Source organism: Fundulus heteroclitus, chromosome 14 (assembly GCF_011125445.2).
Source record: "Fundulus heteroclitus isolate FHET01 chromosome 14, MU-UCD_Fhet_4.1, whole genome shotgun sequence".
Lineage (NCBI taxonomy): Eukaryota > Metazoa > Chordata > Actinopteri > Cyprinodontiformes > Fundulidae > Fundulus > Fundulus heteroclitus.
The window spans coordinates 7480914-7503605 of NC_046374.1; the positions used below are offsets into that span (position 1 = coordinate 7480914).

The window sequence follows — 22692 nt, forward strand, 5'->3', positions numbered from 1 at the left end:
AATAAAGAACGGACTTGTCTTAATAAAAAATTAAAAAAATGCACCATAGAGACACGCCTACAGTTTACGTTAAAGTCAGACTTCTTGTTTGGACACAGATTTTGTTGTTGTACTGTTATTTCCTGTCTGCTGAGCTCATAGAACCATTTGGAGGTCAGTTGAACACAATGACCAGCAGATGTTGCCATTAGAAGTACTTTGTATTGTTCTAATATACAGTATATACATTAACTGTTGTAAGTTCTGGTTTTATAAGTGGAGGGTTGGGGGAAAATTATTTAGTGTTTTTTTCTGCCTGAATGTGTTATTTTGTAACGGTTATTTTTTGTATCTTTTTTTATTTCAGTGTTTAAAATACCAGGACTTGTACATAACTTTATGTTTTGAATTGTTTGATGACGTCATTCTAAAATATTAAATCAGTCGTAATAAGTGTTACTTAGTACTTCGGAAGCCTTTTTACTGAATATGTGTTTGCATTGTGGCCCGTCAACTTCTGTAAATTAGTTATTAATTTATTAAACCTAAGTTCATCTCATCATGTGGCTCCCAAGTTCCTGTTTGCATTTTGGTCCAACACCTGTCTCAGAAATCATGACAAATACAGAATGATCCTGGAAGAAAACTGCATAAAAACCTGAGATAAAGTAGAGGTTGCCCTTCCAGCAAGCAGAATCAGAAACAGATGTAATCAATAAGTAAATAATGCATCATCCACCCTGATGCCAGGCTGGTAGGCAAACTGCAGGGGATCTAGGAAGACCTCACCAGGGGGCGAAGATGGTAGAGGATCAGCCTCCCAAAGGTTTTCATCAGGTGTTACATTAGTGCTACCGGCTGCAGCCGTTGAGGTCTTTGGGGTGTTCAGTCTTGGCTGCTCTCAGAGAATAAAATTATTCAAATTTCTATTGATCTTTTTAGGAAAACATAGTAATTAGTAAACACGCAAATCAATGTACAGACAGTGTCCCACGGTTCATACCAGTAGGTGGCGGTAATGCATACCTTCAGTTTTGTGCCAAGAAAGAAAGAAGAAGAAGACGCTGTAGGCGCGCGCAACTTGAATCAGGAAGCGCTCGTTGTTTTCTGGCGTCGCTGTTTTTACTTTATGTGTCGTCGGTGAGACAACGTTGGGAGACCGAACCAAGTCTTTCCACACCGACGGGATAAAAAGGAGGAAACATTTGGCTGAAAATGTCCGCTGGGCTCGAGACGACGAACATAGAGTTCGGGAAGAGGGACAATCTGCATCAACAGGGTAAGAGCTGAGACTGTCCTGTTTGAAAAGCAGTAAACATTTAATTTTCAAATAGAGCCACTGAATGACGTGTAACGGAGTGAAAATGTTTAGCAACATAGGGGAAAGTTGTAACTCTGACCCATTTTTTTCGGATGAATTGTAATGAAATCGGTTTAAGCATTCATTTCCCTTCCCGCAGTTCTCGCCGCCTTCCCGCTGTGTGACGTCACAGAGGAAGATCTGACCCAGAATCCTCAGTTCAGTAAACTCCTGGCCACCCTTACCCAACATGTGGACAAGAGTGGGCTCACCGTCCCGCTTAAAAGCGAGCTGGACAAGGTGAGATCCACCTTCTCCTTCACAGCTGCGCAGAAAGACAGACCCCCGTCTAACCAGACAGAGTTCTTCCTGACTGCTAAATGCCAGCTGAGGGAGAGAATATTTATTTATTTCTTTAAAGTGAGAGGTTTACATATGATGACTACCATTACCACCTCTTTAAACGTTGCTGGAGAGCCCAGATGTTGATATCATGACTTTGTGACCTCTGATAGATGAATTCACAGCATGTGATTTAAGTTCAGGGTCACCCGTAGGAGTATTTTTAAAGCAACACCTCAAACACCTGACTGCTTAGTGTGACTTCAGGGCAAAATGTACAACAAAAACAAATTCTGACAAGACAGAAGTTGTAATCTTTGGACCCAAATTTCTCAAAAATAAACTTCTTAATCAGTCACTTAATCTGGTTGGCATTAACTTGGCCTCTGGTAATAAAGTAAAAAACCTTGGTGTTATTTTTTTACCAAGACATTTAATTTAAATCCCATATTAAACAGGTTTCCAGAGTTTCCTTTTTTCACCTCAGGAATATCGGCAGAATTAGAAACATTCTGTCCAGGAGTGATGCTGAAAAACTAGTCCATACATTTGTTACTTCAAGGCTGGACTATTGTAATTCTTTACTATCAGGAAGTCCACAAAATGCAGTTCAAAGTCTTCAGCTGATCCAAAATGCTGCAGCAAGAGTTCTGATGAAAATCAACAAGAGGGATCATATTTCTTCATTGGCTTCCTGTTAAATCAAGAATAGAATTTAAAATTCTCCTTCTAACGTATAAACCCTTAATAATCAAGCTCCATCATATATCAGAGCTCTGATTACCCCGTATGTTCCTAACAGAGCACTTCGCTCTAAGACTGCAGGTCTGCTGCTGGTTCCTAGAGTCTCTAAAAGTAGAATGGGAGGCAGATCCTTTAGCTATCAGGCTCCTCTCCTGTGGAACCAACTCTTTAACAAGCTAGTTATTTTATCATGGTGCGTTCCTTTTGCCCCGGAGGTAGAAACTAAGGAATCACAGATTTCCATCATCGTCCTTCACCCTTTTGTGTTCCAGTCTCCCTCCGTTGGACAGTAGGAAAAAACATGGACGCTGTTGTTAAACCAGCAATGACAGTAACGCTGTTCTAGGCGGTACTTTGTGCAAATAAACAGAGCTGAAACATCCCCTCTGATTAACACTAAGAGGCAGCACCCGTTCTACTGACTAACTGTTACAGAAATAATACAGAGCTGCTACAAACAAAGTATGAGCTTTTACTCAATGCTGCCGCGAGTAGCAGCCATCATGAATGCAGACGTCTGGGTACTGTCCTGTTGCACGACTTCCCAACTCATAATGCCGACTTTAGGCGCCGTTACTGTTACATTTTCCCACCCGGAGGTCGAGAATTCCTAGCCTCGTGAGACCATCCTGATCTCGCGAGCTTTCAAGGTTTCACTCGCAGATCAGTCTGGATACTCTCCGTTAAAGAAAATTTGGAGCCGTTCACCAAACGAACGTCCAATCAGCGTTGGCTTTGAGGCGGGTTGAGGTGTGACGCAACGGGAAGTGCGACAGTTCAGTCTAAAGAACATGGCGACTTCAGCCGATGAAACTAGCGTTAGCGTGGCTATCGAGCAAGTTTTATCGAAATTACAGAGTATTTCTTTGCTGAGCTAACGAGCCTTTACCTGCAGCAGCAAGAGTAGCTTGGCTTGTGGTTGTGTTTTCATCGTCGCTCTGTTACGAGTGACGACGAATCTGATTGGTTCATTTGGCCCGTCTATCACCAACATAGGCCAATCAGCTAACCAGTATTTTCGCCCCTTCCCAAAATTACTTCAACGGAAGGTTTCCAGATGGATATGCGGAGCAAATCTATCTGGCGGAGTCAGGTAAGAGAATTCCGACTACAGAGGACAAACGAAACGCATCAGTCAGCAGGTTGGAAAAGACTGACCTCTAATGGCCAACTGGAGGAACTGCAGAAACACGTTTGCTGCTTTTTAAATCAAGAATCTTTTATTGTCACCGCGTGCTACCATGGTGATATTTTGAGACTCAGGATGCTCACAAATAATATATACAGCTAGGCTCAACCACCCTTTTGTTCTTTAGAGAGAGAGAGAGAATCAGCCAGTTTGCTGCACTGGCCAACCACCCTTCCTGAGCCCAGCCGTGCAGAATAGTCTATTTGAACCATATGAATTACTGTGTTGGTGCGTTAATTAATCACTCAAGGCTTCTTTGAGGATACATTTGTGCTGTAAACATAAACCTTCCTATACAGAACTGTGCAATTACACATTCCTGATTTATGTAGTTATTATTGTTAAGTCGGTGTCTGTGTGTCTGCAGGCTGAGCAGAAACTGCAGAGCCAGAAGCGCCTGTGGCTCCGATCCGAGAGCCTCCACAGAGGGCTGCAGGAGATGATCCAGGACTTCTGTGTCAGGAAGCGCCGCGCTACGCTTCCTCCTGATCAGACCATGGTATATTCCACAAACCTGTCTGCTTTGGTCACTAAATTACTAAATGCAAATTTCATTTAAAACTCTTTTTCTGCACTTTTTACAATTTGTCACCTATAAATAGTGCAAAAAATTCTGAACATCGCTTCACCTAAATGAATCATATGTTGGGTGTGATGCTAAAACATGTTTGCCACAGTTCTATGGAACGATGGAGACGTGTCTTCGTGTGACTCAGTGCGTCAGACTGCTAGATCCTAGCAGCGCTACCACCCAGGACCAGCCGGCGGTCCTGGGTCTAACGCCCCAGCAAGTCATCCAGCTCCTGCCTCCAGAAAAGGTACAGGAAAGCCGGAGCAGAAGAAGAGGAGTGGGATTCTCCACAGAGCAGAGTCTTTAACAACAAACGTTGCACCAGTCCAGCTTCAGATCGTTTCCCTGTATACCTGACTGTCCTTTGTTCTCCACAGACGGTACAACGGATGAAACAGGCGCTTCCCAGGGAGCTGGAGAAACATCTGAAGCAAAAGTGTCTGAGCCTCGTCTCTTACTATCAGCCAGAATGGGGTAGATATCCAGAGCGGGTGATATTAACTCATCTGTTGCTCTCAGCCAACGGAGTGCCTTCAGTCGCTTCATAGGCCTGCACTCACCCACATGTTGTTTGGTGCGCTCCTCTAGAGAATGAGAGTGAGGGTCTGAAGACCAGCAAGTTGTCTCACCTGCCCCCCCTGCTGGACAAAGAGAAGAAGAGAGCGGAGCTCCTGAAGACGACCTGTCGAGAAAACACCGTCCTCCTGCAGAGACAAACGCAGCTCTACCTCTCTGTGGGTACCCGTATGAATGTAGTTCACTCTGTGGCTTTATAGTTTCCAGTCCACTGGGTGCACATTTCTCTGTATATTTTCCAACTCCAAGCTGTATAAACTTGAATGTTTTTTGGATTTAAGCATTATGATGTCACATCACATGAGGTGATGTGTATCTGTGTAATGAGAGAGGGTGTGGCCTAATGAGATCAGTGCTCGATATGAGGTGTGCATAATTATTAGGCAGCTTCTATTCTTCAGGGAAAAAGGATCAAAAAGAGATTCACCCAGTATCAAGGGGCAGAGCTTTCACAAGGAAATCTATGGGGGAACAAAAGTCATGCTCAAAAGATTTGGCTGAATCAAATTTCTTTCAGGACATCAGATTGAAGTTTCAATGATGAATTGAAGGTGAATGCAACTTTTTCTACTCTTTTGCTGAAAAACTAGAAACTTGTTCTGTTGCACCTCTTTCAGGAAATAATGTTTTGGTATTCTGGCTGATCAGCCCTTCTCAGCATGCCCAGGGTTGAGAACTCCTCAGCATTAAAACGTTTAAACCTACCCTCCCCAAAAGGCTGTAATGTGCACATTAAAATAATAACATAAATGGTATACTTACTGAAAATATGTGAGAGTTGGTTATGGGGATGGGGAACCCACTATCTACAGCAGGGGTGTCAAACTAATTTATATATGGGGCCACTTTGGCATCATGAAGTTATTAAAAGGGCCGGTTGCATGTGTAGAGACGATACTTTGCATTGCATAATTTCATTCCAGTTCACATAGTAGTATACAAAATGCACATTAACATAAAAGTAGCACCCTTAGGCCCAGTTTATACAGTTTATCTGCAAAAAAAGTTGATATTGGGGTGAGTTACACTTACAGGAGGCTCAGTTTTAGCCACTTTATACACTTTAAAAGGATATATGCCTTTTTTTCTGGCTCTCGAGGGCCGGATAATTTACCTTGACGGGCCGGATTTGGCCCACGGGCCTTGAGTTTGACACCTGTGATCTACAGGGATAGAGTTCAAAGCCTGCAAAAAGATCTTACAATGAAAACAATGAAAGTCGATCTGTAACAGATCGACTTTCATTGTTTTCATTTCAACTTTTAGATTCCTGAAAGTGTTTTCTTTGATCCGCTTTCAACAATACCTTCTCTGCAGACCCAAGTTCCTCCCTAACATACACTCACTATGGGCGTGTATGCTGGTGTAACTATTGTACAACTGTTGTTTAACTTCACATACACATACTCTTTACGCTGCATTAATTTGATAGACCAACACTAAGAACAAGGGAAAAGTCCAGGAGAACTTAAACAAATCTAGGTAGAGAGAAAAGAAAAAAAGAAAAAGAAAAAACTGACCACCGCTAAACAGTACACATGAGTTGAAATGTGAAGACTAGGCTAGAAAGTATCAGGAAAGATTATTATTATTTTTTAAAGGTTCTGTACTGATGAGAGGGACTGTTAAAGCATCAGATGGATGGGCCCATGTCTAGCACCGGTACAGGATAAAGCCTGCATGTTTATGAAGACCAGGATTTAACACGTTGTCATCACGTGGATTTAATCCTCTACTGTGTGGCTGACCAATAAAGGCCTTGAAAACTAAAATAAATTATTACAGCCCCTTTCCTCAGCTGATGCAAGCTCTGTTGACAAATTGTGTGCCCCGTTAAAATGGGGCCTCTAAGGTGCAGGAAAGCAGTACTCACCCGTTTGAACACTGGAGGCTGTGGTTGCTGCTACACTAAAAGATCATCAGATCAAGAAAGCAGCAGACTCCATGAGAAGGGGGTGGGGGGGGGGGGGGTATATTGGTTGCAATTGTTTTTTTCTTCTTATTTAATGTGTCAGGAACGTGTATTACTAAATTGTGTGTTTATTCTCACTTTAACAGATGGAAACAAAGAATGGTAAAAATGTTGATTTTGCTGCATGATAATTCTGCACACACAGATATTCTCTCAAAGAAGCCACAGCCTCATGCTGTGAGGATGTAGAGTAGCTTCATATGCTGCATCTTTACAGAAACTACATTCAAACAGAGGAAACAAAACGAAAAGCATGAGAAGCACGCTTTTACAGGCGCCCAGATCCTGTTCCCACAGAGTCGGTCCGATCCGCACGGTCCATCCAGCAGTTAGCCGTCTGGTGGCCAAGCTGGGGGATCTAGCATGGCTCACGTCTTTATTGTTGTTCTGTAATGGCAACATTTTGGTTCAGAATTCACACAGAACACAGAGACACAACGAGACTGCGATAGTCCTCAGCCTCTGAGATTTAAATGTTTTAGTCCAAAGTCAGATAGCTGTCACATTACAGAAGGATGTAAAATATATTCCCGGAGAAGTTAAAAAGTCTGCAAACGGTAATTAAAAAATTAAAGTTAATTGATGTTCAGGTCAAAAACACAGACTGCAGTCAGTTTACAGAGGTCCTGGGGTTCCTCCCTCCTTGTTATTCCTCCACAACTCTTTCCCTTAAAGTTTGGTCAGATATTAAAAATACCAGAATATGTTTAAAATCTATTGTTTAAAATCCAGAAAGAGATGGACATTAATAAAACTTTTGATAACCTTCATTCAGGTAATGGCACTCTATTTGTCCTTATTTGGAATTTCCCTTTAAGTCGCTACTGGTTTCATGTTAATTTATTATTGCTTCGTTTTTGTTTAGATATGTAATTATAATTTCATTACAATGTGTCCATGCAATTACTACTAAGTTTGATTCTAATAGGGATTAGTTCCAATATAGGTATTCAGTTTCAATTGAAGTGTGAGTATTTGGATAATCAGATGTGGTATTTTGATTTTTGAATATACAAATCTCCTTCCATTGTGTGAAGTATGCAACAAGACGGCTCTGTGTATAAATCAATTATCCTTCAGACTGATTCTAAAGGACACTGATGAGAAATGAGTGAGTTCTTATAGTGTTGGCTCATTTCTAATCAGAACCTGTAGGATTTGTCTGAGGGTTTTCCCATGATTAAGGCCTTATTCATGCAAAAATAGGCTGAAAAAAGTAATTCTACAGATTGTGCAGGACATGCCTGTAGATACTCCCCCTCATCTTGTCCCCGTTCTCCTTTGTGTTCCCTTCTTCTCTCACAAACCAGGAGCTGGTTAAAAGCATCCAGCTCCTCCAGACGCTCATCTTGGATCACAGACTGAAGGTCCAGACAGACCTGGACAGGAAGAAACTGGATTACTTTGAAGGCAAATGTGAATTAGTCCTGAAGAAGATCAAGTAAGGCCGGTTCAGTTGTTTACGGGCTTTTATTCATGGCTCAGGACTCTTTGGCTCTTTTATGTAAAGATTGATTAGTAGGATGCATGGAAATTAGAGTGCAATGATTAAATAATTAGATAAAATAGTTGTTTGCCTTTTCGGTAATGTTTCATATTTTCACATGCTTGTTCTTCTTCCCTTGGAGAACCGAGATGGTGGAAATTCAGCTGGACACCTACACTGCTGACACTATTTCTGCTCACCGTAAAATAAGGTGACGATGTTTGTCCCATCTCTACAAACCAAATCCTTGTTTTCTTCCACCAGTGAGGCTTTTGATAGTCTGCATTTTGATGGAGGTCTGACAAACTGAAGGCTTTATTCCCTTTCACTGCTGCAGGGAGATGCTGGAGTGCGAGCTGAAGGCTTGCCACGCAGAGAGGCAGGCCGTGCAGTCGAAGCTGTCGTCCTTTGAGATCTTGGGCAAAGCGTTTGAGGCCCTGGCCGACGAGTACGTCAGATTACGGCAGGAGATAGACATGAAGAACTGGGCTCTGAAGAAACTCACCCAGTACACTGAAAACTAGCTCACGCCTGATACGACCCGCTGTCAGGGCGGCCTTTTCACTCCATCTATCAGGTCGTTTTGCCGAAAGGACAATTCTGCATTTGTGATAGAGAATGTGGACATTTGGTTCAGAGGAACAGCACACCCCTGCGTTATTGTTGCTGGGTGCTTACAGTAAAGCATCGTGCTTCAGATCCCATCTGTAGTCCATCAGTAGCTGCATTCTCATCCTTTATACTCAAATCAAGATTTCTGCTTGTAAATACATGCTGGTTTCCCTTATGATAGTATATTGTGTATTAATGTATGATTAAAAATTGGATATAAAACAATGTAAGGTGGATTTATTTACCCTTAACTAGAAGTTTAAAGGTGTCATAATGATTGTCATTTGAACCCTCACCTCGCAAACGCTATGATTACAGGTTTCAGTAGGAAGCCTGTGGGGTGGGGGTGGGGGGGGGTCTGACAACTAAAACAGCATCCTGGATGCCTGGATGTGGTCTGTTTGAAGAGTTGTTTTAACACGACCTGTCTAGCCATGTAAAAAAGCGTCGTGTTTTATAGCAAGGCATGCTGATCAAGCAAAAACAATAAAATCTGTGTTTTACAAATGTATTCATACTTCATATTATCATCCTTGAGCATCTTTGGGAGTTTGCCACATTAGAGCCACGAACCTCTGTGTATTTTACTGGGATTCCATGTGACGGACCAGCAAAAGCAAGTGCACAGTGGTGAAGTAGAAAGAAAATGATGTACGGTCTGAGATATTTATTTTCACCAACCACAATCTGAACGGGTTGAGCAGCTCGTTTTACTCTCATAACCTTACATAAACGTAGGGAAACCTATAGTCTTGAAGTCATTTAATGTGTTATTGGAGTTTAAATGGCGCTGTTGTGCGAAGGCCTCACAGGTTTGTTGGGGAACATTAAAGAACAAATGGCATCATTGGGACCAGGGAACAGCACATCAGAGATAAAGCTTAGGGAATGTTTAAAAGAGGTGGGTGGGAAAGCGTTGAAGACATGCCAGCCTTTATGGAATAAATCAAGTATCCGCTGAGAAGTTTGTGTCAAAGTTTGTCACATAAGATCAAATTCAAGCCTTCTGGCCTACATGCTAAACCCGATGTCTGATAGAAGATGACGCCGCAGATCGCATTGAGCCCAATAACACGGTGTTGGCAGCGTCATGCTGTGGAGATGCTATTCTAGGAAGGACAAAGAAGCTGGACTATCATGGTGGAAATCATTTTGCAAGCCTTTGTGACCCTGGGCTGTTCAGGTGAAAAAGCAACTGACGCCTGGGAGCGGTAATAGAGGTGCTTGGTGAAGACTCTCAATACCCAACCTGCCAACCCCAGGAGGAAAGGTGGGTTAAAAATCTATTTTTTTCTTTCATGTAGTCCCCATTATAATCCACAAGGTGGCGGTGCATTCTCATTTTTCTTAGGTTGCGCTGCGTGGTTGCAGAGAAAACTACAAAGCTGCTGCAGTCTTAAAACTGCATCATCGTTTTTAAGCTTTCCTCCGAGTTCCATTCCTGCTCAGCAGGGTTTGACCCTCTGACGTGAGTTCAGTCTCACATTAACGCCCTCCTTTCCTCTGACGTCGACGATCTTCGCGCAGACCACTCGCCCCCAACCAAACCGGAAGCAGTAGTGAAGCATCTCGCGCCGTTTCAGCCCTCTCTGCTCTCGTCTCATCATCGCCGCCACCATCATCACCATCCCCATCATCATCATCATCATCATCATCACCAGCAGCAGCAGCAGCAGCCCCGCCTCAGGACGTCCACCGCTGGCCGGCTGCTTCCTCCCCACATCTGGCGGGCTGTCAGCACACTCTCGGTGCCGCTCCGTTCCCACCGGCGCGGCATGCCCACATCCACGCCGCCGGCTCGCAACAAGAAGGTCAAGGAGCGGATCCTAGGAGCGGAGGGGCGCGATGTCCGAGGTGCGCAAATTCACAAAGAGGCTGAGCAAGCCGGGGACGGCGGCGGAAGTCAGGCAGAGCGTGTCGGAGGCGGTGAGGAGCACCGCGGACCCGGTGGTGAGCTCCACGCAGGGAGAGGCTGCGACTCATTCCTTCCTTCCTCCCATCCAGAGAGAAGTTGTCCTCATTTTCCCCCTCTGCGCTGTGTTTTTTATTATTTTTCCCTCCGCTGGTCCAGTGTCTGCTCTCTATCTTCTCCTTGTCTCCTGGCGCCGCTGCGCGTCTCGATGCGGGCATCTCACTGCGCGCAGCCCTGCGGGGATCATGATCGCCTGGATCTGCTGTAGCTGCAAAATGCTGTGACATTGTCCCGGAGCACACGTGTTGTGTTGTGTGTCCCCCCCCCCCCCAACACACACACACACACACACACACACACCAGCGTGGTGCGGCTCCTTTTGTGTGCTGGCGCTGCAGCGTGGCTCAGTCTGGTGTCTGTGGAGCTGCCTGGCGCACTGGGCTCTCCATGCTAGACGAGCCTTGGGTCAGGCTGCAGAGAGATCCTGCTGAGGCGGCATTTTCACTGCGCTTTTTATGCATGTGGCAATTTTCACGTCAGGAAATCATTGTTGCCACACTGCTGGTAGCAAGCAGCAAGCGAAGCCTTATGCTCTGTTGCTTCCACGCTGCCGTTATGTGGTCCAGGCTGACTGTCAGTCCTCCTGACACCTCTGACTTTCTGAGCCATGGCGGCACAGGGGCCACTGGTGGTACTCTGGGGGAATGTTGGTAGCAGTTGTTTGCACAGTTAAGACTTAAAAAGCCCAAATGGTGAACGGGGCGAGACATTTTAAACCCGTTGGACTTTGCTTCAGAGAGATACCACTCAGTGGAGAAGACTATGCGCGCTTATGCTGCTTACCGCTTACCTCTGAGGTCAGATGTAGGAAGCAGGTTCAGGATGCACCATGGGAAATCAGTGTTAGGGACACATGATATATCTACATTAACATCTGTATCAGCTGATGGTGTTTTAACAAATCGGCATGGATCTCATGAAACCTGGGCCGATATTAAACCAGCCGTTAAGTGTAGGTGGGTCAAGGGAGGAGGGGATGTCAGGAGTGTGGCTGTTTTTATTAAAGGGTTGAATGGTAGGGAAATACATAAAAATTATCTGTAGATATATCGGTTTTTGACAGTTCCAGCAATAATAATACTGAATATCGTTATCGGGCCAATTTTTCATATCGCTGCATCCCTAATCAGTACCTGTCAAATTCATATTTCCATTTAAAGACACACGTTGCAGTTTCACGTCTTCAAAGCGGCTGATGAAATATCAGTTAAGCCTGTGGCTTGTTACCGGGAAGAGAAATCATTGATATCAGCTGATAACGATGCATTTCTTTGCATTTTATGCATTTCCATGCTAAAGGTAAATGGAAAAGCTCAAATGGGATAGAAGAAAAAAAAAAGCTAAACAACCAAAGATTACTGCAGCTGTCACTATGTATCAAATACATAGCAGATGGGTTGGATTTTGAAATGGATACCGTGTGAAATTCTGACTTCTGGGGCCTGCTGTCGATCTTTCCAACTTGCAACTTGGACATTTTTACTTCAAACCTTCAGTTCATTTGTAAAATAATTTTTCTGTCTACAGACACGGACAAATCTATTGACATGTGTGGTAAAGCTGTGTAAAACGGTTTTCTCCAGACCCGCCGGGACTTTCTCTTGCTGTCTTTCCTCCAGCTCAGCACACGGGGTTTTTCTGTAGGATTCAGCTCTGAGGACCGAGATAACGTCAGGTTGATTATTGTTTCTGGTGAAGCATTGCTCTGTTGCTCTGAAAGACCCGGTGGCGACCTATTTTCTGTTCACTGGTCGGGTCCACCAGATTTTACCATCTCCTGGTATCGCCAAGAGTTCCTGGTGCCATGCGCCGTCGGGGTTCTCAGGACGAGAAGCACGCCCACAGCATCACTTATTCCCCACCACACCCTACAGTGGGCACTAGGCGCTTTCCCACATATTGATCCTTTAAACCCAACTAGAGAGCCTGTAAAGCAGACTCTTATCGTCATCTGTACAGAGTAGAAGGTTCTTGTTAAAGTTCCAGTGGAGTTAAGCAAACCTCAGATGAGAGGAAAGGCTTTTTTGTCACATCCCTGTCATGGGTACCAACAGACCGGTCCGTGTTGGGAAGCCTGTGGTCTTATGATGATCAGTGTGACGCAGAAAGAACTCCTCAGTGGACTAATCTTGTGATAAGGTTGAGTTTTTTCTTCTAAACAGAGGTGAAAGTGAAGGGAGGCCTTTTGCGTTCAGAAGCACGTGGCCTGTGTGTACTGTCTGCTGCTGCTGAGGCAGACAGGGAAGCAGCAGGGGATGGCTGATGACTTTATGGAGGAGAACAAATGGTGTTCTGTGGAGGGGAGGCGGATGGTGTGTGGGCCTTTCTCTCATGGGGATTCCCTCAGGCATACTGAGGCCATGCTTCACCCAGGGACCAGCTGTGTAAGTTCTGTCCTCCCTGTCCTCCTCCTCTCTAGAGTCCTTCCAGGTTTACCAAGGCTTTAGTTATGACTGAGTGATTCTTCCAGATAATCTCCTGTCAGGTTTGTTCTGGCAGAACCAGACCTCTTCCTGGAAGTTTGGTTTAATCATTATTATTCGTTATTTTTTTTATTTTTTTTAATCTAGGAAACAGTGTGTCTTTGTTTCTAAGGAGCCTGGTGTTCTGATGCTTATAATGATAGTTCTTCAGGCTTTCTGAGGATCTTTGCTTTGGGCATTGACTGCTTTTTATTAACCTTCCAGCCTTGAATCATGTTCTGATCATTTCAGAGAAAACTGGAGATCTAGATTTAGTTATCAAGCTAAACACTGACACATCCTGTATCCCTGGGATACCTTTTCCTTGTGCCATGCATACAGCATACCATGTTTAGGTTAACTTGGTGAGGTACGGGTCAATGGACCGTATGCCCACAGTTAATTGTCTTTCAGCTGGATGATGCTTCAGATGTATGGAAATCCATGTGATGTAAACAGGCGTTTATAAAGTGGCAGTTCTTTGCAAAAGTATTAGACTTTTTCACGTTTTGTTACATTAAAACGATTAATTTCCGTGCATTTAAATAGGAGTTTATTTGATAGACCAACACAAATTTGCTGAAAGTTTTGAAGGGGAATGAAGGTAAGCTGTGTGAGGCGCCTGCTGACCTGAGACTGGTGTAACCCTTCAGCATGACAACCACTCTAAACATACAGCTATGATACAGTGGGAGGGTTTAGATCAACGCGTGGTCATGTTGTAGAACGGCCTAGTCAAAGTTCAGACCTAAGTCCAATTGAAAATCTGTGATCTTACTGGAAATCTGATGTCCCCAGACCCTCTTCATCCAATCTGACTAGGCTTTAGTGATTTTGCAAGGAAGAAATGACAAAAAATGTCATTTACTAGACGTTCAAAGCTGGTAAAGACTAGGGTTGTCAAATAACTTGATGTCTCGATATAATCAACACCGAAAAAAAGGAAGAAATTATTCATTTGTGTCAAAAATTTGCATAAAAAATGCATAGAAACCCACTCATTCCCATTTGCTCAAATTGTGACAGACAGGCCAGAGTGGAGCTCCTGTTGGTCTGAGCTCCACCGACAAGAAAACTTGTCATTTTTAGTTTTGCTTCACATTCTTATTGGTTTATATGCATCCGTTTCAAAATATCTCTGTTTAGTAGAACAAGCACTCAGCTCTTCCTGGTTTGTCTAGTCAGCAAAGCAGGGCAGCAGAAGGGTTCATAAGATACCTGTTAAATCAGGGAGATTGTGCTGAGAAACGGCGTTCTGTTTGATTTGTTTAGGCCTCAGGGTTTATGTAAATATTTCTTGGTTGCTATTCATTCTTTCTATTGTTAGAATAAATAAATGGTTCATTTCCTGTCCCCCCCTTCATGGTTTCTTCATTTGACTCCTCAGGGTAGACTGGGTATAAAAGGAAGCTAGCTACTTTCAGTTTGTGATGGTATTAACAACTATCAGATTAAATATAACTCCTGATTCCTGAATTTGAAGTTTTCATTTATTGTTTTGCATCTCCATTGTACATTTGGTACACATGTAGGCTGCCTAATCACGTCTGACACATGTGATTTGATATATCGTGCAGCTCCATTCATACTGGTTGTTTAAATAGGTGCTTGAGATTGACTACATACAGGTACATCTGAATAAATATATAGTTAACTTATTTCAATAATTCAAATTAGAATGCGAAGCTCTTTTATACAGGTACAGCTCAAGTAATCTGAATATAGTGAAATTGTTCAACATTTTATGTCACTATTGCAGATAGTGAAACTCATACACTACATAGAATCATTACACAGCGAGGGAAATATTCCAAGCCTTTTTTTTCCGTGTAATTTTGATATTTATGGCTACAGATGATGAAAACCCCAAATTCAATATCTTACAAAATTGGAATTTGGTGAAAAAGTTATTATTGGAAACTCACAATGGCACACCTTAATCACATAATTAACTCCAAAGATCTGCAAAGGTTTCCTGATTCTTTAAACAGTCTCTCAGTCTGGGGCAGCAGGCGACACAGTCATAAGGAAGACACAAAAGGTCACTGCTGAAGAAGCTGGTTGTTCACAGAACGCTGTGTCCAAGCATATTATCTGAAAATTTAGTGGAAGGAAGAAGTCTGGTAGGAAAAGGTGCACCAGCAACAGGGAGAACTGCAACCTTGAGAAGATTGTCCATTTCACAAATTTGGAGAGTGGACTGAGGCTGGAGTTAGAGCATCAAGATCCACTACATGCAGACCAATCCTACACCTGGGTTACAAATGTCGCATTCCTTGTCTCATGCCACTCCTGACGTCAGACACGTCAGACGCGTCTCACCCAGGTAAGACGCTTCTGACTATGTTTCAGGTTCTTGAGTGGCTCATGTCCTGGATAAGTGTGACAGTGGTGGATCTTGTATCAGACTTAAATCTTCCCCAATTTCTTGAATGGGCTTCGCTTCCCAACCCTCTCAAAAGGCTGCAGTAGAAAAAAAATAGAAAAGAACTGCATCTGTCAGTGGCTGCCATACAGGAAAGGGTACACTGTATTGGATGTGGATTTATTACACCAGGAGGCTTCTCGACTGAAACACTTAAATCTGAAAACACAGAAGTCCCTAATAAAAAAAAAAAAAAAAAGCTTTACTGCTGTGTGGCTTTAAATAACTGCTGGAGTGGAACCATTAATCATGTTTGGTCTGCGGTGGAAGCTCAGAGGCATGAATATAAGGCGTTTTCAGCCACTAACCCACAGTGATTTCAACCCAGAAAGGACTTTTCCGTTTTAGAAAAGGAAAACAAGGACCAGGTAAAAAGGAAAAAGGTTTTTGGAAAAGATGAGCCTCTGATTGGTTGACAAGTCATGATAACATTGTGAGTAGATCGCTAACAAAGGACACCCTCCGGAGACTTTCCACCCAGCCAGTTAAGGATCTGTGGACCCTCGCAGGTCTGGTAGTACTTCAGGTGGAGTTCTGGGTTGTGTTTGTCTGGGAAAGGAGCCAGGGCTCTTTGTTACCTGTAAATACAAGAGAAACAAACAGGCTTCTTGATGGTTTGGTCCAACCTGAAAAACACCTTCTGTGTTGTGTGTTTGTGGTACTGTTATTTTGGTAAACTGAAAGGCTTTTTGGGAACCAGTCCAGGGGAATCCAGTGTTGACATCTACCTGCCGGGGGCCAGAGAAGCACCGGCCTCCAGCTGTGGGTGCTGGTCTGCTGTCAGGTGGCTTATACTGTAAATCCACCCCATCGCCCGCTGAGCTCATCTGTTCCTCTTCTACACTGTCATCCAGTCAGTCTTATAGAAGGCTTCAACATATTTTAATTTACATTCAGTGTGTTTTACTTGCTACTATTTCTACTTTAAATGACGCTCCTTCCCAACCCCCGTTTTGATATTCCCATTGAGAGGAACTCAAATGCCCCAAAGGTAGAGGCCCACTGAGGACACAGCTGGCAAAAGGAACTGACCCACTGTGAGCTTGACCAGCTCAAAAACTCAAAAATCAAATCTTTTTCCAGTCAGTGAACTCACCGTACCTTGGCGCTACCAGATTGTGCTGCCTAGAATAACCTTCTATCAGGAAGTTGTTCCTGTATTTTAGTATCAAACAAAGGAAAGTTGGTTTGTTGTACTCTTTTGAGGTCATGGGAAACATTTTGGATTCACAAACGCTTCTATTTGTTACCCTTTTAAAATCTCACCGTTAAGGTATCAGTCTGGAGTCTCTAAGGATTACACGGAGAGACCATTTATCATTACCATGACTAACTGCTTACAGATGATGCTTAAGATGCTGTAGATAAATGGACTGAACTTTCCAGCCGTATTGACCACTGAAATAGGGCTTTTCCACTAAAAAGGTTCCAGTTCTTAAGCTGGCCTGGTCATCATTATGTCGTAAATGTGTTATTAAGGTGTTGCTAATTATCCCACTGTTCAATTCTGTTTTTTTTTTTGAAGAATGATGGAGACAACTTAACCAAACAGATCATTAATCATCTGTGCAAGTATCCCAGCCAACAGATGCTCTAATATCAGGACCTTCATTTGGTGGCACTGTTCTAACTAACCAAAGCAAATAAAAAACTAAACTAAACTCCCGGGTTTTAAACATGGAGTTTTGATTGGCTGATTGGCTTGCCACCAGCGGCTGATCACACCCCAGCCTGCCTGTGGGGAGGCAAATCTGGTCCAGCTGGTTGTGGGTTAGCCCCGGTTCTTTTGAGGCTGGGGCCAGAGTTGTGTCGGTGGAAGCCCAAAGAACTACGCAGCACTTAAAAAGCTGTAGCACCAGTTGAGCTCTGAAACCGGTTTGGCAGAAAGGCCCTAAAAGTGCTTTACACTGCCGCCGGGTGAAAAAGAAACACTTCACACAAAACACAACTCCTCCTCCCATTAAGCCACTGTTGTCCCAATGTCTTGTCACCACTCAAGAAAGTTTCAAATTCGAACCCATGCTTTTATCTTTGTTTTCAGGTCTTTAAACTGTGTCAGAAGTGTGAATAATTTTGGGGCTGCAACATTTTCTCGTTTTCTGCCTGAATGAGATTTTCTTTCTATATTCAATTCAGTTACATTTTATTTATTCATGATACATGTCATCTCAAGGTACTTTACAAAGTCAAGTTCAATCAAATTATACAGATTGGTCAAAAAGTTTCCCCTCTAAGTAAACCCAGCAGGTTGCATCAAGTCTCTCCAAGCAGCATTCACTCCTCCTGAAAGAGCGTAGAGCCACAGGGACAGTCGTCTGCATTGTTGATGCCTTTGCAGCAATCCCTCATACTGAGCAAGCACGAAGTGACAGTGGAGAGAAAAACTCCCCTTTAACAAGGAGGAGAACCTCCAGCAGAGCCAGAACCAGGCTCAGTGTGAACAGTCATCTGCCTCAACCGACTGCAGGTTAGAGAAGACAGAGAAGAGACACAGAAAGCACAGAAGCTCACATTGATCCAGGAATCCTTTCTATGTTAGAGGGTAAAAGCGGAAAATACTAATTTTCAAGTACCATAAATTCAAACTCTACATGCCAGCAATACGTTTGGCTGGTTGGAGTGACTCTAAACACCCTTCCTGACCCACACCAGATGCATGTAAGGTGGCTAAAATTGACAAGTGCAGCTCAAAACCTTTCAAAGAACACAGATATAAAACTGCCCACAAATCTCTGGTGGACCTCTGTTTACAGGGATAGTTCAGTTTTCTGTCTAATGGTTACCAGTAATTGGTGCAAAAGGAGATAAACTCATATTACCTGGTTAACATGAGGGGAGTGAAAAGGTGAAAGTGTCATTACAGTGCGAGCCAGCCCCATGTTGTCAGATTGTAAACGTTGACAGTTTTGTATTAAGTTGCAGTCACATTTTTTATTGTTTTTGCGACGTATGTTGGCAGTTTGAAAAATACTTGTTACGTGGCTCTAAACATGGGAAAATGAAGACAATCGCATTTAGTGGAACATCGAGTCCAGCCATCCCTATGAAGCATGTGTGATGTGTGAAAAGTTAATACTAGAGATAAATGGGGTGAAATACAGCGTTTTGCTGTGTTAAGGCTGGGTATATTACTTTTCTATAATGTCATCATCTCCTATTTTTTATATATTTTTGTTCTTTGTTTTTTCGTAAGGATTGATGTGTCATCTGGGAATGACATTTCGATGCTCTTGGTTGACCCCAGTTGGTCAGATAATTATTAGTTACATTAATCAGACACCAAGTGATGGCTGAAGTTTCACTTTAGCTTTTTTCCGTTTCACCACAGCTGGTTAGCCAAGTGGCTCCAACGTGTATTGTGAGGTGAAGTGATGTTTTATTGGGTCATTGCTGCGACATGCAACTTGCAGCTGCACATTTCTGCAGCTGCACCAGCAGAAATATGCAGCATTTCTCACTCTTCAGGTATGCTGCGTATATATCTTGCAAGACGGAGATCTAGCATAGGAACTGATTTTGCAGAACCTTTCCACATCAAAAAAAGATTTATCAGGTGATCAAAATGTGTATACAGTGTGCTACTTTTCTATTGCATCATTTCTTCTGAGACCCTAAATCCAAAGACTCACGGGTAAGAGTGTGACGGGAAGTCTAATTTGTGTAGGTTTTTGGGTGGATTTTTGTTCAAACAACCAACACCATGTTACTAACCTTTCTGTGCCTAGTGGCTGCATAATTTCATCAGACTTGCCAAGAGTCTTCGTTCTGTATTTATTTAACTATGAAATAACTTAAAAACAGTAAAAAAAAAAAAAACAGCTATGCTGAGTTGTAATTTTTTGGAAGAAATATCAACAATATCACTTTGAGGCACAATGCCTACTGCAGGAAATTTTGAACTATGCCGTTTAAAGGTCAAGCTGGCATTTTCTATGACAGTATGATTTTTCTTCAGAACGCTGATGTTAAAAAAATTATTTACTGATATTTGCTGTTTAAAATAAAATTGGCAATTGGGGTCACAATCAAATCCATAAAAAGCCTTTAGAAGAAATATAGAATCACACTTTTTGTTTTAGATATCAAATTTATAACACTGAATTTTATCCTGTGCAATTATGTGTGTGATTTTTTTTTCGAAACCTTTTATTTGATCAGCAAAAATTAAATGGCAGAAATTGGCCTGCAAAAAATTGCCTGTAAATGTGTTGACCTTCTGGTGATTCAAACCAAAGCAATCAGCGCAAGATCATGTCGAGCAGCTTTTAGCCAATCAAATGACGCTCATTTGATCATGTGACACTCCAGTGCGTTGGGAGAGTTGAGTCTCTTCACACCTAGCTGGTTAGTGGCTTAATGAAGATGGATGAGGAGGTTGTTTATTAAACAGAGATTATTACAAAACATCCTCTGCGTCAAAACAAGAGCCTCTATGGACAGGGGTGGCACACTAACTGTGACCAGGTCATTCAAACATTTCACTCAGTTCGATTAGATGAATAAAATAAAAATAAAAACTCAAATGTGAAGCGCTGCCAGTTCGGAACGGGCATTTTGATTGGCTACAAGTCAAAATTTAATATTTTCAGGCCAATTTTTGCAGATGAATTTGTGCAGGTTAAATTGTACTGGAGAAATTAAAGTAAAAAAAAAAAAAACACATGCTTAATTGCACAGCATAGAAAAATTCAGTGTTATAAATTAAATGTCTTAAACCTAAAACCAAAATGCTTTTGAATATTTTTCTCTAATGTTTATTGAATATTTAGAAAGATTACTCCTGAATCGGAATAATAAGTATTTATACATGTTGATGTTAATGTTTCTGATTGTGAGATTATGTGAATTGATATGATTGTGTGTTTGTTGTACATCTTTAGATAATAGGATGTGATTGGTCAGACACTATCTATCTAAAGGAGCTAGTGATTGTTGGAACTTGTTTGCCTGATGATTGGTTTGTTTGAGTGGACTGTTTTTCACATCTGCATCTACTGAAGTTAAAGATGTGCAACGTTTTTTTGCTTTTTTTCAATAGAACCAGGGTCTCAAAGGACGGTGTTCCACTTAAAGATCTGTCACAGATTTCTATTCACTGTTTTTTGTATATGATTAACTATAATTTTAACCATGTCGGAAATCAGTTTTTCTAGCCTTTCCGCTAAAAGCCGTCATTATTTATATCAAGGAACAGTTGCTGTAAAATAGCGCTCTATGATTTAAAAAAAAAAGACAAAAATAACGACAGTGCTGACATTTTAAAATCAGAATTGCTTCGTGCATTAGCGGCCTTGCTTAGATGTTTTACTTTCCCCTCATTTGCTGAAGTGAGCTCCAGGTCAGTTTGCTCCCTCCCTAATTCGACAAAAGGTCCCCTAAGCCAGGTGCAAGTTGACATTTTGTAGCAGATGGCTCCTTTTCACGGTTGACCTTTGACCTAAGACCACAAATGCAAAAGTATGAAATGGTAAAAGCTCGGAATGATCAGGACCCACCAAGTCTAGCTTTATGTTGTTGTAGCTTGTACGAATAGTTGAAATGCCTCAATAGAAAATTGTTTCATTTTAAATAGCTCCGCGCCCTTTTTGTTCTTCCTCTGACCTAGTTTGTAATCACATCATTAAGGTAATTAACCTGACGAGCCAGATGAATTTCGTTCCGCTTAACTCCGCCTTGCTTCACTCACACCCATCTGGGACCTCTCCCATAGAGAGAAATTTCTTCAACCAATTTTATTGTCTAGCCAATCAGGACGCAGGGCTGGAGTTTCATAGATGTGACGTAGTGGAGAAGCGACAGTGAGACTGATTTAGATAGCAATGGCGGCTCGCATCGAGGAAGCAAACGTTAACATTGATGCTGCTATTTCTTCCGTGTTGTCCAATCTACCTAATATTGTTTCATTAAAAGAACATCAGAGAACGCCTCTGAAGGCTTTTGTTGGTGGAAACCATGTTTTCGTCCTTCTCCCGACCGGATTTGGCAAGTTTTGTTTTTTCCTGCGTCGCTCTCATCAGCGTCACGGGTTAGCTCCGGTGTGAGTGGTTGAAATAGCACGCTAATAAAGATGACAGACAAGTGGCTTATCCAATCATACGCAAGGATTTTTGATAAGGCCCAGCCTTCTGAAACGCCATTCCTATGGATCTGTCCCAGATGGATGAGTGGAGCTAGGCGGAGCTAAATCCATCTGGCTAGGGTCAGGCTATAAGATAATAGCTTCCCACTGTACCAGCGTCACACTGAAGAGTGTTGTGGTCAATGCACACTTTTAGTGCTTAGGCATGGCGCTTTCACTGGTTTGAAGATTTTGATCCTCCTTGACCGGTGGACACTGGTCAGGGAGGATCAAGGAGCGGTTGCAAAGCCAGCTATGTTAAAACAATAAAGAAATGAATGTAAAAAAGAGCTAATGAACTGGGTTTACGGCTAACTACAGAACGCGAGGTTTGTGCGGACTGAGCTGAATGAAGTTCGCCATCCTGAGATTGTTGAGAGATTGTTAACGTCCTCCTGCGGGGATTTGGCAATCTCCTGGGTTCAGGCAAAGGTAAACCTGAGTGTCATCAGTGTATAAGAGCTAAACCATGCTAGCAAATGTTTTTATGAGCTAGCTCTATGGGACAAGACTAAGTAAAAGGGAACTTGTTCATGCATTTATCCCTGAGGCTTTTTTTGCCTCACCGAAAATACGTTAGTCTTTAGTTTGTTATAAAAAAAAAGAGACAGTAGATGTTGCAAAGATTACAGGCTTGTTATGCTTAAATTTTCTCTTGAAATGAGCTGCAAGCGTGTTAAGCTCATTCAGACAGACGGAAGCGTTTAGCGGGGTCAGCTGCAGGACAGCATAGCGGGTTTTACGCTCCAAGTCTAGGGAGATGGCTTCGGTCATGTTGGAGTGGTTAGTGCCTTACAGATGGAGAGCGTAATGGGACACAGACATCTGGAAACGTAGCCTTGCTAACATCATCATCATTTGCCTCCCCAGAGGCAGGCTGGGGGCGTGTGCTTTGTGAATGGGGTTAGAGCGTTACGCTTCCAGATTGCTGGTTAAGAGAAGAA

General features: G+C 42.6%; 2 protein-coding genes across 2 annotated transcripts in view; both read left to right on the plus strand.

Moving 5' to 3' along the window:
• The first annotated feature begins 499 nt into the window (after window positions 1-499).
• On the plus strand, window positions 500-8996 carry haus4 (HAUS augmin-like complex, subunit 4). The gene is made up of 9 exons (XM_012861390.3): window positions 500-1258; window positions 1440-1579; window positions 3922-4053; window positions 4232-4372; window positions 4503-4599; window positions 4714-4859; window positions 7984-8114; window positions 8302-8370; window positions 8497-8996. The coding sequence occupies exons 1-9, from the start codon at window positions 1195-1197 to the stop codon at window positions 8681-8683; spliced, it is 1107 nt and encodes a 368-aa protein (XP_012716844.2). The 5' UTR covers window positions 500-1194; the 3' UTR covers window positions 8684-8996.
• A 1150-nt stretch (window positions 8997-10146) lies between these two features.
• The window catches only part of dock11 (dedicator of cytokinesis 11), a gene marked incomplete in the record, with an annotated part of 95834 nt that continues 83288 nt past the window's right edge, over window positions 10147-22692 (plus strand). The window contains 1 exon segment of the mRNA XM_036146209.1: window positions 10147-10721. Coding sequence (XP_036002102.1) covers window positions 10617-10721 — 105 coding nt within the window.